The sequence below is a fragment of the Cyclopterus lumpus genome, chromosome 3 (genome assembly GCF_009769545.1).
Source record: "Cyclopterus lumpus isolate fCycLum1 chromosome 3, fCycLum1.pri, whole genome shotgun sequence".
Taxonomy (NCBI): Eukaryota; Metazoa; Chordata; class Actinopteri; order Perciformes; family Cyclopteridae; genus Cyclopterus; species Cyclopterus lumpus.
Genome location: NC_046968.1, coordinates 1,071,247 through 1,088,470, shown reverse-complemented (window position 1 = coordinate 1,088,470; position 17,224 = coordinate 1,071,247). Strand labels below are relative to the sequence as shown.

The window sequence follows — 17,224 nt, the reverse complement described above, 5'->3', positions numbered from 1 at the left end:
TGGTGAACCGGCCTCCCGCGTTGACCCTGCTGATGCCCCGCCCCCCCTCCTCTCTACCTCCTTCTGTTTCATGGATTGGAGTTCCATTCATACATTGTCATATTCATGTAATGTGTTTATGTAACTTTGTAATGCTGTTCATTCTGTACACATGACATCTATTCATCTGTCCATCCGGGGAGAGGGATCCTCCTCTGTTGCTCTCCTGAAGGTTTCTTCCCTTTTTTCCCTGTGAAAGGTTATTTTTGGGGAGTTTTTCCTGATCCGATGTGAGGTCAAAGGTCAGGGATGTCGTATGTGTACAGATTGTAAAGCCCTCTGAGGATAATTTGTGATATTGGGCTATACAAAATAAACTGAATTGAATTGAATAGAACTGGTACATACGGGTACGTGCCAGTCTTTCCTTTTAAGAGGACAGAAAATCAAAGATCATACAGATTTCAATGCAACTTGACGTGTGGATTGAAATGTTGACAAGTTGGTATTCATTTTCTCTTGTTAAGCTAATGTTGGTTTTTAGTTACAGGCTCTGGCTGATGTTCGGACAAACATCAAATCCACAACATATCAAGTTAATTGTCATTATTTGACCACGTTCACTACATAATAATTTATGAAGCGGTGTGTGTATAGAGCTGCAACTGATAATAATTTGCGCTGGGGCTCTGTCATGGTTTCAGTATCCGCTGGAAAGATATCAGATGCAGACACATTGATTGACACATGTTGGTTTTATTCAAATGTCTAATGAATTTTTTCCGACTTTGCCAAAGCCTGAGCGTCCACCACTCCTTAATAAATTAAGCTTGATCGCATCTGTGACCTTTCATGTTCCTACTGCTGCTGTTGGAGAGGACATTTTGTATCCTGCATGCTGTGGTTGTTTAAACATGTTGTAATTGGGAATCTGCATTTTTCTAGATCGAATATTTTCACTTATATTGTCATACACGGTATATCAGCTCATGTATTCAATACGTCATCCAGAGTAGGCTGTCATCCCCACCCTGTGTACAGGGCAAGTGTAAACAAAGACAGTTGGAAAATGTCTCCAAATGTATCAGTATCAACAAATTTACATTATTAGACTATTAGACTTACATTATCAGCATACATGCTGTATTATGCTATATGTGACATTTTGTAACTTTTTTGGTGTTGGTGTGCCACGGGATTTTTTTATTATAAATAATGTGACGCGGCTCAAAAAAGGTTGAAAAACGCTGCTCTAGGCTATGTACATGTTCCCTGTTATTGACATGGGGGTGCCGCCGCTTGTAGTGTTTCTCCCACGGCTGAAGAGTTTGAGGAATACAATCTCTTCTCCAAGGGAAAGAAATATTCTGCATATGTTGTGACAATGTCATTAGTGGCAAATAAAAGAGATATGCCCCACCGATGTATGGACACTGGGTTCACTGTTCATTCACAATATGTTGAAACCACATCTTCGTAATATTTGTTGTTTTTAAGTTGTTGTTTTTTTCAATGGAGTTGTTGTTAAAGGTATACCATGAAGTAGCATTGTCGGTTGTCAGACTTAGCCCCTCCTGTTGGCCCAACAAGCGAGAGAACTTGAATTTGAAAGATGCTTCATCCTGCTGTGGGCTGTCTGCTCTCTCTGTGTCTGACTGTGACAGTCTGCTAGCAGCACACAGCCACCACAACAAGAAGCACATGCACACAGAAAACCACACGGTGCATTAACAAGGCGTTGTCCCATTCAGATGCTTGAGAGGGCCATACCTTGTGTCTCCTACACTGAGGGGCTTAACCGAGCCACAGTGTTTGAGGAATGGGAACAGGCGTCACTCACTGCTTGCTCACGTGGACGTTGCATATTCTTTCATTATCTGTGTCATTTAAGCTGAAGATGTAAGCTTTCACATTCACATTGCCGAACATCGGTTTTAGGTGATTTTCACCTTGTTGACTCCCACCGGCCTATCATCAAATAAGACAACATTTACCTATGTTTATGTGTGGCTTAATGTTGTGGATTAGTTACTGAAGACGCCACCGACAGCACACAGCGCTGGCATGACGTAAGAGGTCAAAGGGCACTGTGTATGTGTATCGCACCGTCTCAGAGAAAGATTAGCGACATGCAGTTTGTAAGACGTGTTCCAGCGACATTTCCAGTCCTCTCACGTTAAAATATTAGACAAGTCCCCCTCGGCTCAAAATGAAACTTTTTGCAAGTCAGAGCTTTTTTTATTTAAATATATAAAAAACTCTGTGAACTGCGCACACTGTTGATGTCAGCTGTCACTGATGGAACATATTCCTATAATATTGGAGATTATATGTTAATATTTCTGAATGAGTAGGATGGTGTTGAGGCTGTAGAATGTAGTTTGAAAGTGAGTTGTATAAGTGTTTTAACAGCTTTTCAGTCAAGGTGTTTAACTTAAGTACATTTGTTGTAACTGAAATAAAGACACTGAATGCTGTTAAGTAAAGAATAAATAGAATATATAACATTTAAAATCCACTATATTATAACCTTTTAATCACCCAAAACATTCTTATGGGTCAGATAGTGAGCATACAGTTATGTCTCTGTCTATTGATCTAGATATTTATACAGTTGAACCCTGTGATATAAACCTGTCAGATTAAAGCTAACATATATATTTTAAATGTAGACTACAGACTAACTAACTAATGTTCCCCTTCACTGCAGCCCACTGTTCCTTAAAACTAAGGATGGGTCAAATGCAGAGAATAATTTACCCACGGGGATCAATATAAGTGTACATTTCTTTCTTTCTAACACACAGTCAGATTCCACCACTTTATCAATCTGATAAATTGTGAATTAATCAACAATACAGAATCAAACTTAATTGTGCTCAATTACTGACTCTTTTCCCCTCTCGGACTCAGACTCGTTTTTAAAGATAATGTGCACAGTCCCTTTATATCTTAAATGCATTCATATCTTTACTTCCGTTGAATTAAAATGGAGGAATGCTTGTCTATCTGTTGCCATAGTGACCTGTGGAATCAGCTGTTTTTCATTCACCACGCATGAGTCTAACTCGGATTGAACAAACTCAGAGTTAAATGAACAGATGGACAGAAGAATATATGTCATGTGTACAGAATGAACAGAGTTACAGAGTTACAACACATTAAATGAATATGACAGAATGTATGAATAATTAGTAGGCATGGACCACGATCCAGACCTCCACAATCCATGAAACAGAAGGAGGTAGAGGGGGGCATCAGCAAGGCCACGGAGGCAGGAGGTCGGCCCACCAGGCAGGAGGCATCGCGATAGAGGCCGGACCAATGAGGCCAGGCCCTTGAGGCAGGAGGCACAGAGAAGGAGGCAGGTCCATGCGGCTAAACACCGCGTTGTCTTTTCCTAACTCCTCATGAATCCTCCTTCCCATCTTTCCTTGCACCTGTGATGTTTTCCACAGAGGTCAAGGAAAAGTGGTTAGGGTTAGACGTTAGGAGGTGATTTTCTTGTATTATTCGACCGCAGCCTAAGGTTGGTCGACTCAGAGTTTCTGAAACAGGGCCCTGGTGGAATGAGGGAGGCAGACTCTGTGTTTACATGAATGATGCACGGAGCACAAACATAGTTCAAGTTGATGGACAATGTTTCCCTGATGTCTTAATCATGTTTGCTATATAGTCAGTCCAGAGAATTCCCCGGTGATTTTGTTGGTGTTTACATTTCTCCTTATGCAAATAATGTTTTTAAAGTACTGCAGGATTATGAGGATATGAATGCATGTTTTTGTTTATCATGTTTTTCTTGTGTCGCATAAATGAACTAGAGTACAACTGCATTTCGTTGTGCAATCGTACAGTGTATGTGTGCAATCCAGTGTTGCATAAAGACAATAAATAGTCCAGTACGTATCATTACGTGAGTACGTAATGACGCACTTGATTACGTGAGGTCGTTACCGCACCAGTCAAGACAACACAAGGTCGTCGTAGCAGCAGTTCCCCGCAAACATGATGTCTCTTGCTGCCCGGTCAGGGGCATTCTCCCCTTACATGCAGGCTACGGCTGTTGCTGTGTCGGGGCCCCTGAAAGCTCTGGTATCCGGGGTTGTTGTGAAGGGAGAGAAGATGTTGTTGGACCCGAAAAAACAGTTCCTCTGCCGCGAATCGCTCAACGGTCAAAGCCCAAAGACAGGGCCTGCTGTGACTGTTAGCATTAATGGTAAGTCTGTCATTCGCTTACTTTACGACCGTTAGCTGGCTGAGTCCACTTTCTGTTGTTTTAACATGTGCACTGCAAGTGAAGGTGAACGTGATAGTCGTGAGCTGCGTGTGTGCTGAAATATAACACCTATGTACCACTGTTAGATACCGTAGTTTAGTTAGCGTTAGCGTAGCTAGCGCTAGCGTTAGCGTAGCTAGCGTTAGCTGCAGGCTTTTCCAGGTTGTTAGATAGCATCTTGTTAGCCTACACTTGAGGTCAACGTTACATGTGGACCATGTGGCTCTTATTCCTTGTTTGTGTGACTGACAGCACCGTTGTGGTTCGAAACATAAACTATGGAGCTTGGATAGTCATCCTTTTATCAAGGAGCCGTAAGGTGAGCCATTTAAACTCATTTTATTAGCTGGTGTTCCGGTTCCATGTCCCCCCCGTGACTTCCTACATTGTGTCAGTGAAGTGTTAAAAGGTGGATCATATTTTCATAATACTGTACTGTAACCAGATCAGATTGTACTGTGGTCTAACGTTAACTATCCTAGCATTCAGTAGGGTATGTGGGTGCCCTTCCTACTCTGACCCTTCAACACATCGTCTGTTATGTTGATCAGAATGATGTGGTTCAAGTGAGAAATCATTTTGAACTTCATGGGGCCTAAGTTGAATCGGTCCAAATCTAGTTTCATGAAATAATAATAATACAAAACAAATGTTTTGAAAAAAAGAAATGAAATGCCCTGGTAACATCAGGTTAAGCTTCTTTGTCTATATACTGTACTTTGTGTTTGTAGTAAGTAGTGACTATAGTCAGCAGACACTCAGCTCTGCCTTGTCGTGCAGTGCACTAACATGACAGCTCTCACGACTTTGAGCTCATTAGTGATCGCTCCTCATCTCTGGCAGCAAACGTGACTCTTCCCAGAGCGTCACTTCAACACTATATTTCACTGCATAAGAATTAAAGCAGTGGCTTTTATGTGAAACAACTAACGGCGTACTCACCAGTGTGTAAAAGTGGTTCTGAATAAAGATGTACTTTTATTTGGGGGAGTGTTATGTCTTGGCGCTACAGGGACTAGAAGAACATTGTGCTGATTGGATATGGGTGACTACATACTCTGGCTGCAGTTCGGACAAACGCGACATATCAAGTCAATTGTCATAATATTTGACCACGCCCACTACATAATAATTTATGAAGGGCTGCAAATGATGATAATCTTTGCTGTGGTTCTGTCATGGTTTCAGTGTCCAGTGGAGAGATATCAGATGCAGACACATTGATTATATAATTTAGATTCCAGTCTTGATTTACATGTTTGTTTGATCTGGGTCTGTCCACGGTGGGCTGGTTGCTGCTGCAGTCTGAGCTGAAGGACCTTCTGGTGAACCTGCATGATCTGGGTGATTTTGTGTGGAATCTGATGGCTATATTGTAAGTTCTAGGAAATATTACAATATGTAGTGTTTCTCCTGTTTAAGTCTTCAGTCTGATCTTGAGCGTACAGCTGATGGCTACGTAGTTTGTTTACACAATGTAATGTAGACCAACTTTCTGTCATCACACATTTTAAATATCAGCATAGCTGATTTCAGTAACCTGGATTTTAAATTCATTGGTTAGGACAATGTGATCATAAAAGACCAAGTCAGTTGCAAATGAAATACATAATTTAAAATGCAACTTAAGTCCATTGCCAATAAATGCAGACATTTATATACATTGACAAGTTAAGGTTTCAGAAATCTGAGTTACTCCAGGACAAATAGACCCGCCACCTCCGGCTAAACTGGCAGCACTGTGTTAGTGTTCACTCTAATTGATCTCTGTAACTGATGACCGGTTTTGTTCTTGTTTGCAGGCTGTGCAGGAGTCCGATTTGCCCACACAGATGTCAGGGTACCGGACTTCTCTGACTACAGGCGTCCAGATGTGCTTGACCCCAACAAGTCATCCCAGGAGAGCAGTGAATCCAGAAAGACCTTCTCGTACCTGGTCACCGGTGCCACAACCGTGGTGGGGGTCTACGCTGCCAAGACGGTGGTCACTCAGTTTGTTTCCTCCATGAGCGCCTCGGCTGACGTCCTGGCCTTGTCCCAGATTGAAATCAAGCTGAGCGACATCCCTGAAGGCAAGAACATGACCTTCAAGTGGAGAGGCAAGCCGCTGTTCGTCCGTCATCGCACAGAGAAGGAGATTGCCACAGAAGCTGGCGTGAACCTGGCAGAGCTGCGCGACCCCCAGCATGACAAAGACAGGGTCCTCAACCCCAGCTGGGTCATCGTCCTCGGGGTGTGCACACATCTGGGCTGTGTGCCCATCGCCAATGCTGGCGACTTCGGAGGTTACTACTGCCCCTGTCACGGCTCTCACTACGACGCCTCGGGCCGCATCAGAAAAGGTCCCGCCCCCCTCAACCTAGAGGTTCCCTTCTACGAGTTTCCAGACGACGACACTGTCCTTGTTGGCTAAATGCCACTCCTCAGACTGAGCTCTCATTGTACAACAGCTTTCACTTTGTCAGCAGCATCTGTATGAGTGACATCTTCTGAATGTAGTGATGCATTGGAGGAAAACTTCAGGTGTGATAATGCTGTGTTCATGTCTTGTTTGTTCTGCCAGCTGGGGGAAATTGTTCACATCAATAACAACTGATTCATGTGTCAGCGCCATTATTTCCCAAACCTGACAGATGTTGGTAGTCCTCTGATCACTTTACGTAAAGCTGTTTTTAAATGCTGATCATTTAGACTATTGGGTCTGAGTTAAATGGGTGAACCTTTTGGAAGATGCCATCCTCTTCTTTTTCTGCTGATGAAAGTCACGTCAGCACTGCTACCCTTAAGTTATAATTCATTTAATTAGCAAAGAACAAATGTTGTGTTCAGGTCTGGTTAATAAAGAGTTCTATTTTATTTGACAACCTGCATTCAGTGTTGAGCCTTTCTTTGAAGTCCACTGACTGTTCGTTAGCAGATCACATTTCCATCCATCCATTATCACCCGGTTATCCGGGGTCGGGTCGCGGTGGCAGCAGGTTCAGCAGGCCGACCCAGGCTTCCCTCTCACCCGCAACACTTTCCAGCTCATTCTGGGGGATCCCGAGGTGTTCCAAGGCCAGCCGGGAGATATAATCCCTCCAGCGTGTCCTCGGTCTTCCCCGGGGCCTCCTACCAGTTGGACGTGCCCGGAAAACCTCTAATGGGAGGCGTCCAGGAGGCATCCTGACTAGATGAACCACCTCAGCTGACTCCTTTGGACACGAAGGAGCAGCGACTCGACTCCAAGCTCCCCCCTGATGTCCGAGCTCCTTACCCTATCTCTAAGGCTGAGCCCGGCCACCCTACGGAGGAAGCTCATTTCGGCCGCTTGTATCCGAGATCTCGTTCTTTTGGTCACGACCCAGAGTTCGTGACCATAGGTGAGGGTTGGAACTTAGACCGACCAGTAAATGGAGAGCTTTGCCTTCCGGCTCAGCTCCCTCTTCACCAAGACGGACCGGTACAGCGCCTGTTTTACTGCTGCAGCCGCACCGATCCGCCTGTCGATCTCCCGCTCCACCTTACCCTCACTCGTGAACAAGACCCCGAGATACTTGAACTCCCTCGCTTGGGGTCATGTTGGGAGGATTTTAGGAAATAATTACACAGATGCCGCGTCCCAAGTGTTACTCGGGTGGTCACAACAACACATTGTAAATAGCGCTCCTTGTTTTGGTACATTAGTTGTACACCCCGGATGCCAACCCTACAGGTACTCGTGCTGTAGGGTTAACTAACTCGTGATTGTGTTACTTCATTCTGCAATAGATAGTAAGGAAACACATTTATTTCAATAAAAATCTTCAAGATTGCCACTAAGTAGAACGCGTTTTATTTTTATTAAATTATAGACTATTTGCTGTAGAAGATGGTGGGTTTGGGCTGCAGAGCCTACATGTTGTTGACTTATCAATAAAGGCCAACTCGATCCATTCAGCCCATGATTGATTAATGTCTTCATTCTGGGTGCATTCCCCCCAGAAATACGTTTCCGCCGTCTACGTGAAAGTACTCATGACAAAAACATAAACAAAAAAATATTGATGTGCAAATGAGACACAAAAAACCCGCCCAGCCCCTAACATGAACTTGCTTCACAATTCAGAAACAAATGTGCAGTGCAACGTCATGTGATGATCTTTACTTCCTTATCTTCATTGACTTATTTTGAGCCCACTGGTAAAAGCTCATCTCTTTGGACTGCTGCTCTGAGCGGCTCCACTGTGAGGTATTTAAAGGGAGACACTTCCGGCAAAAACTATTTGGTTTCTTTGGGCTATTTTTCTCTAAAGTTCTCTAAATTTACCAAAGGTTATCATTAGATAATGCCAATTTTGTATACTTAAATACAAATGTGTGCGTGTATGCAAACCTTCTCTGCTCTGGAAGCATCCAGCTCATTGAGCCGTTCATAATGTGAAGGGCTCAGATTAGAAACATCAAATTGAAATAGAAAATGGAAGGCGTCCCTTTCAAGGCGACAGCTGGAGTTTTGATTAAGCGAGTCCTCGTGCCTCCTGCTGTGTGCTGCACATTGAGATGAAAATAAGAGCTCAGTTACAAGAGCCTGCATGGCTCCGAGTTGGGAACAGATACTCCATGACAGCACAATAAAGCCTAATAGAAGTTTCTTTTTTCCCTTCCTCCCTCTGCAGCGCGACCCTTTTCATGCTTGACACAAGCAGCCGCTGATGTGATACTTAAGTAGTCTTCGTAATGCTGCCAGTCATGATCAGCACAACGCAGAGATCCTCCCCTTCTCAATGTGAAGGCTGCACACGAGCATCCGTGATAGAGGCACCGTGGCTCCCAGTATGCAATCACTCTCCTTTATGGTTTTCTTTCACACCCAGTCCCTTCATATCTACAGGTTGACTAGTTCACAGCACATATCACGGAAAACACACACACACACACACACACACACACACACACACAGGGTTAGTAACATATATTCTAAATGTTTCGGCTTTTCTCAAGCTTCAGGTAGCTTATCAGGGTGTCCCTTTTCACTAATATCCATTATATCTTGTGACTGTACTTAAATACCCTTCATTTCAACTTGTGGATAAACTTAAACTAAAACAATAGCTTGAGCACAGAACTCTGCAAACAAAACTAACAGGCTGTGAAATCTTTCAAAAAATGTGTTCATATTTACAGTTGTCTGAATAAGGAAAGCAAAGGTTCAAAGGCATGTTAACCCATCTGTTGAATACTGAATCCCAAACTGCTCCCGATGTGTGAATGAGCCAATGGGTGGCACCTCTGTCATCAGTGAGTGAATACAGCACTTTAAGAGGTCGGAAGACTAAAAAGTACATGTTTCCATCTTCTACTTCTAGGCCTTTTGTACACGTTCGATTCCTTTCCTCCTCTCCTCTCCTCTCCTTGTGTATAGGCCCAGTTATGGGAGATTCAAGCAGAGGAGATGAGGGTGGGCCCCCAGGAGACAGGGGTTGGGGCACCGACCTTTAACAATGAGACATCTTTGCCCCAGAGGAACATCAATTACATTTGATGTGGCACAGATGCACACTCTACGCTGTCGTCCTCTCTTGATTCTCTCTGTCCTCTTACGACTCGAAAGGTCCGCAAGTCCTCTCCGGCTCCGTTGCTGTCCGAACCGGTGCGCGTCAAGAAAGCCACTATGCGAGCATCGGAAAGGAAATGACGAAAATCCAAACACACCAGCGACCTGCTCGCCTATCAATCTCTTCTCTCCTCCTTCTCTGCCTCTATCTCTCCAGCCAAAAGTCTGTTCTTCCAATCCAGAATCGAATCCTCTTTGTCTAACCCCAAAAAGCTCTATTTTTTCCAACCTCCTTGACCCCCCTGGTCCCCCCACTCCCTCCACCCTTCTACCAAGCCACTTTGATGACTACTTTACAAAAAAGATAGACGACATACGCTCTTCATTTACTAATCCATCTTCCATAACTACACCTCCAGTAACTTCACCTTCTTCCCCCTTGTTTTCCTCTTTTATCCTCCCTGTCTCCCAATCAAGTTCTTACCTTGGTAACCTCTGACCCCCTAACCACCTGCCCCCTTGACCCCATCCCGTCTCACATTCTCCAGTCTATTGCTCCGGACCTTCTTCCCTTTCTCACCCATCTTATTAACACCTCCCTCTCAACCGGCTGTTTCCCTAACTCTCTGAAGGAGGCGGAGTCAACCCTCTCCTGAAGGAACCCACTCTCGACCCATCTGATGTCAATAACTACAGACCTGTCTCTCTCCTCCCCTTCCTTTCCAAAACTCTAGAGCGAGCTATCTCTAACCAAGTCTCCTCCTTTCTCCACAGTAACAACCTTCTAGACCCCCACCAGTCTGGATTCAAGACAGGCCACTCAACAGAGACTGCCCTCCTTGCTGTCTCTGAGCAGCTTCACACTGCTAGAGCAGCCTCTCTCTCCTCTGTCCTTATCCTTCTAGACCTTTCCGCTGCCTTTGACACAGTGAACCACCAGATCCTCTTGTCCTCCCTCCAGGACCTGGTATCTCAGGCACTGCGCTCTCACTCTTCTCATCCTACCTCACCGACCGCTCTTACCGGGTAACCTGGAGAGGATCTGTGTCTGAGCCTTGTCCTCTGACTACTGGGGTCCCTCAGGGCTCAGTCCTTGGTCCTCTTCTCTTCTCTCTGTACAGCAACTCTCTTGGCTCTGTCATTCTCTCGCATGGCTTCACCTACCACAGCTATGCTGACGACACCCAACTGATCCTCTCGTTTCCCCAATCTGAAACACAGGTAGCAGCACGAATCTCTGCCTGTCTGACTGACATCTCTCAGTGGATGTCTGACTGACATCTCTCAGTAGATGTCTGCTCACCACCTGAAAATTAACCCGGACAAGACTGAACTTCTCCTCCTTCCAGGAAAAGGCTCTCCCACCCACGACCTGACTATTAACTTCAACAACTCAGTGTTGGCTCCGACTCCGACTGCCAGGAACCTCGGTGTGACACCTGTCAGTCAACTCTACCTGACTGCCAACATTATCGCAATAACACGCTCCTGTAGGTACATGCTGTACAACATCAGGAGAATACGACCTCTTCTCACTCAGAAGGCGGCACAGGTTCTGGTCCAGGTTCTGGTCCAGGCTCTAGTCATCTCACGGCTAGACTACTGTAATTCCCTCCTTCAGGTCTACCTGCTAATGCCATTCGACCTCTACAGCTCATCCAGAATGCAGCTGCTCGGCTGGTCTTCAACCTCCTAAATTTACCCACAATGCTCCGCTCCTCCGCGACCTTCACTGGTTACCGGTGGCCGCAGCATCCGCTTCAAAACATTGGTACTTGGGTACCGTGCTGGGAACAGATCGGGTCCGGTCTACATCCAGGACATGGTCTAACCTTACATCCAGGACATGGTCTAACCTTACATCCAGGACATGGTCTAACCTCACACCCAGGACATGGTCTAACCTCACATCCAGTACATGGTCTAACCTCACACCCAGTACATGGTCTAACCTCACACCAGGACATGGTCTAACCTCACACCCAGGACATGGTCTAACCTCACACCCAGTACATGGTCTAACCTCACACCCAGGACATGGTCTAACCTCACACCCAGGACATGGTCTAACCTCACATCCAGTACATGGTCTAACCTCACACCCAGTACATGGTCTAACCTCACACCAGGACATGGTCTAACCTCACACCCAGGACATGGTCTAACCTCACACCCAGTACATGGTCTAACCTCACACCCAGGACATGGTCTAACCTCACACCCAGGACATGGTCTAACCTCACATCCAGGACATGGTCTAACCTCACACCCAGTACATGGTCTAACCTCACACCCAGGACATGGTTTAACCTCACACCCAGGACATGGTCTAACCTCACATACAGGACATGGTTTAACCTCACACCTAGGACATGGTCTAACCTCACACCCAGGAGATGGTCTAACCTCACACCCAGGACATGGTCTAACCTCACACCCAGGACATGGTTTAACCTCACATCCAGGACATGGTCTAACCTCACACCCAGGACATGGTCTAACCTCACACCCAGGACATGGTGTAACCTCACACCCAGGAGATGGTCTAACCTCACATCCAGGACATGGTCTAACCTCACACCCAGGACATGGTCTAACCTCACACCCAGGATATGGTCTAACCTAACATCCACGACATGGTTTAACCTCACATCCAGTACATGGTCTAACCTCACACCCAGGACATGGTCTAACCTCACACCAGGACATGGTCTAACCTCACACCAGGACATGGTTTAACCTCACACCCACGACATGGTCTAAACTCACATCCAGGATATGGTCTAACCTGACACCCAGTACATGGTCTAACCTCCCACCCAGTACATAGTCTAACCTCACACCCAGGACATGGTCTTACCTCACACCCAGTACATGGTCTAACCTCACACCAGGACATGGTCTAACCTCACACCCAGGACATGGTCTAACCTCACACCCAGGACATGGTCTAACCTCACATCCAGGACATGGTCTAACCTCACACCCAGTACATGGTCTAACCTCACATCCAGGATATGGTCTAACCTCACACCCAGGACATGGTCTAACCTCACACCAGGACATGGTCTAACCTCACATTCAGGACATGGTCTAACTCCACACCCAGGACATGGTCTAACCTCACACCCAGGACATGGTCTAACCTCACACCCAGGACATGGTTTAACCTCACACCCAGTACATGATCTAACCTCACACCCAGGACATGGTCTAACCTCACACCCAGGACATGGTCTAACCTCACATCCAGGACATGGTCTAACCTCACACCCAGTACATGGTCTAACCTCACACCCAGGACATGGTTTAACCTCACACCCAGGACATGGTTTAACCTCACACCCAGGACATGGTCTAACCTCACATACAGGACATGGTTTAACCTCACACCTAGGACATGGTCTAACCTCACACCCAGGAGATGGTCTAGCCTCACATCCAGGACATGGTCTAATCTCACACCCAGGACATGGTCTAACCTCACACCCAGGACATGGTGTAACCTCACACCCAGGAGATGGTCTAACCTCACATCCAGGACATGGTCTAACCTCACACCCAGGACATGGTCTAACCTCACACCCAGGACATGGTCTAACCTAACATCCACGACATGGTTTAACCTTACATCCAGTACATGGTCTAACCTCACACCCAGGACATGGTCTAACCTCACACCAGGACATGGTCTAACCTCACACCAGGACATGGTTTAACCTCACACCCAGGACATGGTCTAACCTCACATCCAGGATATGGTCTAACCTGACACCCAGTACATGGTCTAACCTCACACCCAGTACATAGTCTAACCTCACACCCAGGACATGGTCTTACCTCACACCCAGTACATGGTCTAACCTCACACCAGGACATGGTCTAACCTCACACCCAGTACATGGTCTAACCTCACACCCAGGACATGGTCTATCCTCACATCCAGGACATGGTCTAACTTCACACCCAGGACATGGTCTAACCTCACACCCAGGACATGGTCTAACCTCACATCCAGGACATGGTCTAACCTCACACCCAGTACATGGTCTAACCTCACACCCAGGACATGGTCTATCCTCACATCCAGGACATGGTCTAACTTCACACCCAGGACATGGTCTAACCTCACACCCAGGACATGGTCTAACCTCACATCCAGGACATGGTCTAACCTCACACCCAGTACATGGTCTAACCTCACATCCAGGATATGGTCTAACCTCAGACCCAGGACATGGTCTAACCTCACACCAGGACATGGTCTAACCTCACATTCAGGACATGGTCTAACTCCACACCCAGGACATGGTCTAACCTCACACCCAGGACATGGTCTAACCTCACATCCAGGACATGGTCTAACCTCACATCCAGGACATGGTCTAACCTCACACCCAGGACATGGTTTAACCTCACACCCAGGACATGGTCTAACCTCACACCCCAGCTCGTTCACTTCGCTCGGCTTCAGCCAATCAGCTTGTAGCTCCTTCACTTCGAGCTAAACACTCATTAAAGTCAGGACTGTTTGCTGTGCTGGCTCCTCATTGGTGGAACGAGCTCCCCATTGACATCAGGACAGGAAGTCTCTACAAACTAAAAACACATCTTAGTGACTACACCTTGAATAGGGAAGGTAGAGCCGTAGTAGCACTTTAGTAGCACTTAAATGTCCCTTACCGATAGCACTTTGTAGTTTAACACTTTAGTAGCACTTAAATGTCTCTTACTGACAGCACTTTGTAGTTTAACTTTATTGAAGAAATTGTACTTTCTTGATTCTTGTTGTTCCCGAGTTTGGACTCATGGTTTAATGCACTTATTGTAAGTCGCTTTGGATAAAAGTGTCAGCTAAATGACATGAAATGTAATCATCTGTCCATTGTTTTTATAATACATCTATATTTTATTATCCCTGTCAGATAAGCATAACTGCTCATGACAACTTATGTATGTCATGGTCTTGGTTTTTTGTTCAGAGTGTTTCCTGTTTACTCTCCCTGTCTGTAGGCCTCCTCCCTTTGTTTGTTTCCTCACCTGTTTTAACCCACACTTGTGTTCCAATTAGTTCCTTCAATATTTGGTCTCCCCTGCTTCATTGTGTTAATCGTGGTCATTGTTTATAGTAACTCAGCATTCCGTTTGTTTGTATTATATAAAATATGACCTGCCCTTCTTTGGACTTTTGGACTAGTCTTTTAGGCAATACATCTTTGAACACTGCCTTCTTTCTCCTCCTCAGTCCGTTCTACATTTGGGTCTAATCCTTCATGAATCATAACTATATCTTTTTTATTTATTAAATTCACAAGGTGGCATAATGTGACAAAAATGTACGGATGTTGTTCTCTCCCCTGTTCACCAACAGCTGCACCTCCAGTCACCATCCGTCAAGCTCCTGAAGTTTGGGGATGACACCACCCTCATCGGACTCATCTCTGGTGGGGATGAGTCAGCCTCCAGGTGGGAGACTGACCAGCTGGTGACCTGGTGCAGTCAAAACCACCTGGAGCTCAACGCTCTGAAGACTGTGGTTGTGGATTTCCAGGTCACAAGCCAAAGGAGTGTGAAAACAAGAAGGCTCAAATTAGATCTTGGTCTCCTGACTTTATGAGCGTTGGGCTGTTGAAATCCCATCGCAAGATGCTCTCTACGTTTGTGTTGTCACACCTTCGTGTCTCTCTGGAGCGTAACGTGATTGGCTACTCTGATTCAGTTCATTTATATTCTGATGCATCATTGTTACTCCACATTAACACCGCACGGCAGCAGCTGTATAGAGCAGAGTGACACACACAGGCTGAAGCATTGACTCATCCTCACCTCCACCTCAGCCCTGTTCTGTGCTCAAGCCGGCCAGATGAGGTGAGGGTTTCACCTCAAGGGGGGAAATCTATTTCAGAAAGCTTTTAGGGCAGGTGTGAGTCTGTCGCTTGAGGCCACAATGTGCTCAGCGCCATCCAAAAGGAAGATGCTCCCGCCTACCTGCTGTGCACACACACACACACACACACACACACACACACACACACACACTGTTCATCCCTCATGAAAGCCGCAGCAGCACATCACTGCGGAAGAAAAAATGGTCTCAAACCCACAATTCTACAGAGCTGCACTGTCAACACACACCTCGGTGTAGGACTCAAACGGACTGGTGAGTACATGTCTGGATTCTATTTGTGGAGCACCTGTGATCTGAAATTCACCAATAATCAACGATATTACTGTACTGTTCTTCTGTAAAGCTGCTAGTAGTTGTACTAACTAAAATATGAGAAATACAAAAATAAAATGGGGAGGGACAATGAACCCTTTCTGACCACACCCATCTTCAAACTCATCCTTCATTTTGACATCAACACACCTGTAAAGTTTCATGACTGCATGGTTGTGCAGATTTGTTCTTACGAGGGATTTAGAATAACTTTCATATATTAAATTGAGGTACAAACAGTTGTCCAGAACTTCGTAGGAGGCATGAAGTTAGTCTGCTGTTATCCAAAATGAGTTTTTCACTAATGGATTGTATATCTCATAACTTTTAAGCAATTCTGAGCTTGAAAATATAAAAAACATTTCGGAATTTTGTTGACCTGATGCTGTCTATGCAATTCGAATCATAATCTATTCTGTAATAAATGTATTCATATCATTGATTTAACTTAGCGAAGTTATTGGATAACACTAATATTAATATTAACATCTCAAGCTGCATAACTGTAAGGGTTCAGTGGCAGAGCAGAGACAGTCACAGGAGACGAGGTCAAGTAGGACAAAAGGTCACATAGAGGCAAACTAGTCCGGCAGGGAGCAGGTCAAAAAAGACAAAGTCATAAACCATAGAAACTAACACGAGATAATACTGCACACACGAGGTAGGACCAAGACAATCTGGCACCGGAACACGGGACGCAGGGGAGTTACATGTGTGGGGTTGGCAGAGGTCAAAACCAGGGGCAGGTGATTGAGCGAAGCTGTAGGGAATGACACATCAGAGACTATACAATAACAATTTACATGAATTGAAGATGAATGTGTATCTGTATGTAATAAAGTCAACAGGAAGTGTAACCAGGCGCATCATGGCTGACTTACTTCTTTTGGAAGAGAGTGTCTTTGGCCAGCGGGCTGAAGCGATGCAGAACAGCTGGTTCACGCGTTTGTTACTTCCAGACTAGATTACTGCAACTCCTTATTATCAGGCTGCTCTAATAAGTCTCTTAAGTCCCTCCAGTTGATCCAGAATGCTGCAGCTCGTGTACTCACAAAAACTAAGAAAAGAGATCACATGACTCCTGTATTAGCTGCGCTGCACTGGCTCCCTGTAAAATCAAGAATCACATTTATATAAATGCATAGACGTGATGAAGACATCTTTATGTGTGTAAATGTTCAAAAGAACAATGAGAGTGTCCATTGTCTCCATTGTGTGAACCAGCTCAGTTCTT

The 17,224-nt window shown here is 45.3% G+C and overlaps 1 protein-coding gene across 1 annotated transcript; it reads left to right on the top strand.

The window, feature by feature from the left end:
- The first annotated feature begins 3,906 nt into the window (after window positions 1-3,906).
- On the top strand, window positions 3,907-7,125 carry LOC117728664 (cytochrome b-c1 complex subunit Rieske, mitochondrial). Its single transcript, XM_034529439.1, has 2 exons — window positions 3,907-4,195; window positions 6,058-7,125. Exons 1-2 carry the CDS (start codon window positions 3,985-3,987, stop codon window positions 6,666-6,668), a joined length of 822 nt encoding a protein of 273 aa, XP_034385330.1. The 5' UTR covers window positions 3,907-3,984; the 3' UTR covers window positions 6,669-7,125.
- The last annotated feature ends 10,099 nt before the right edge of the window (window positions 7,126-17,224 follow it).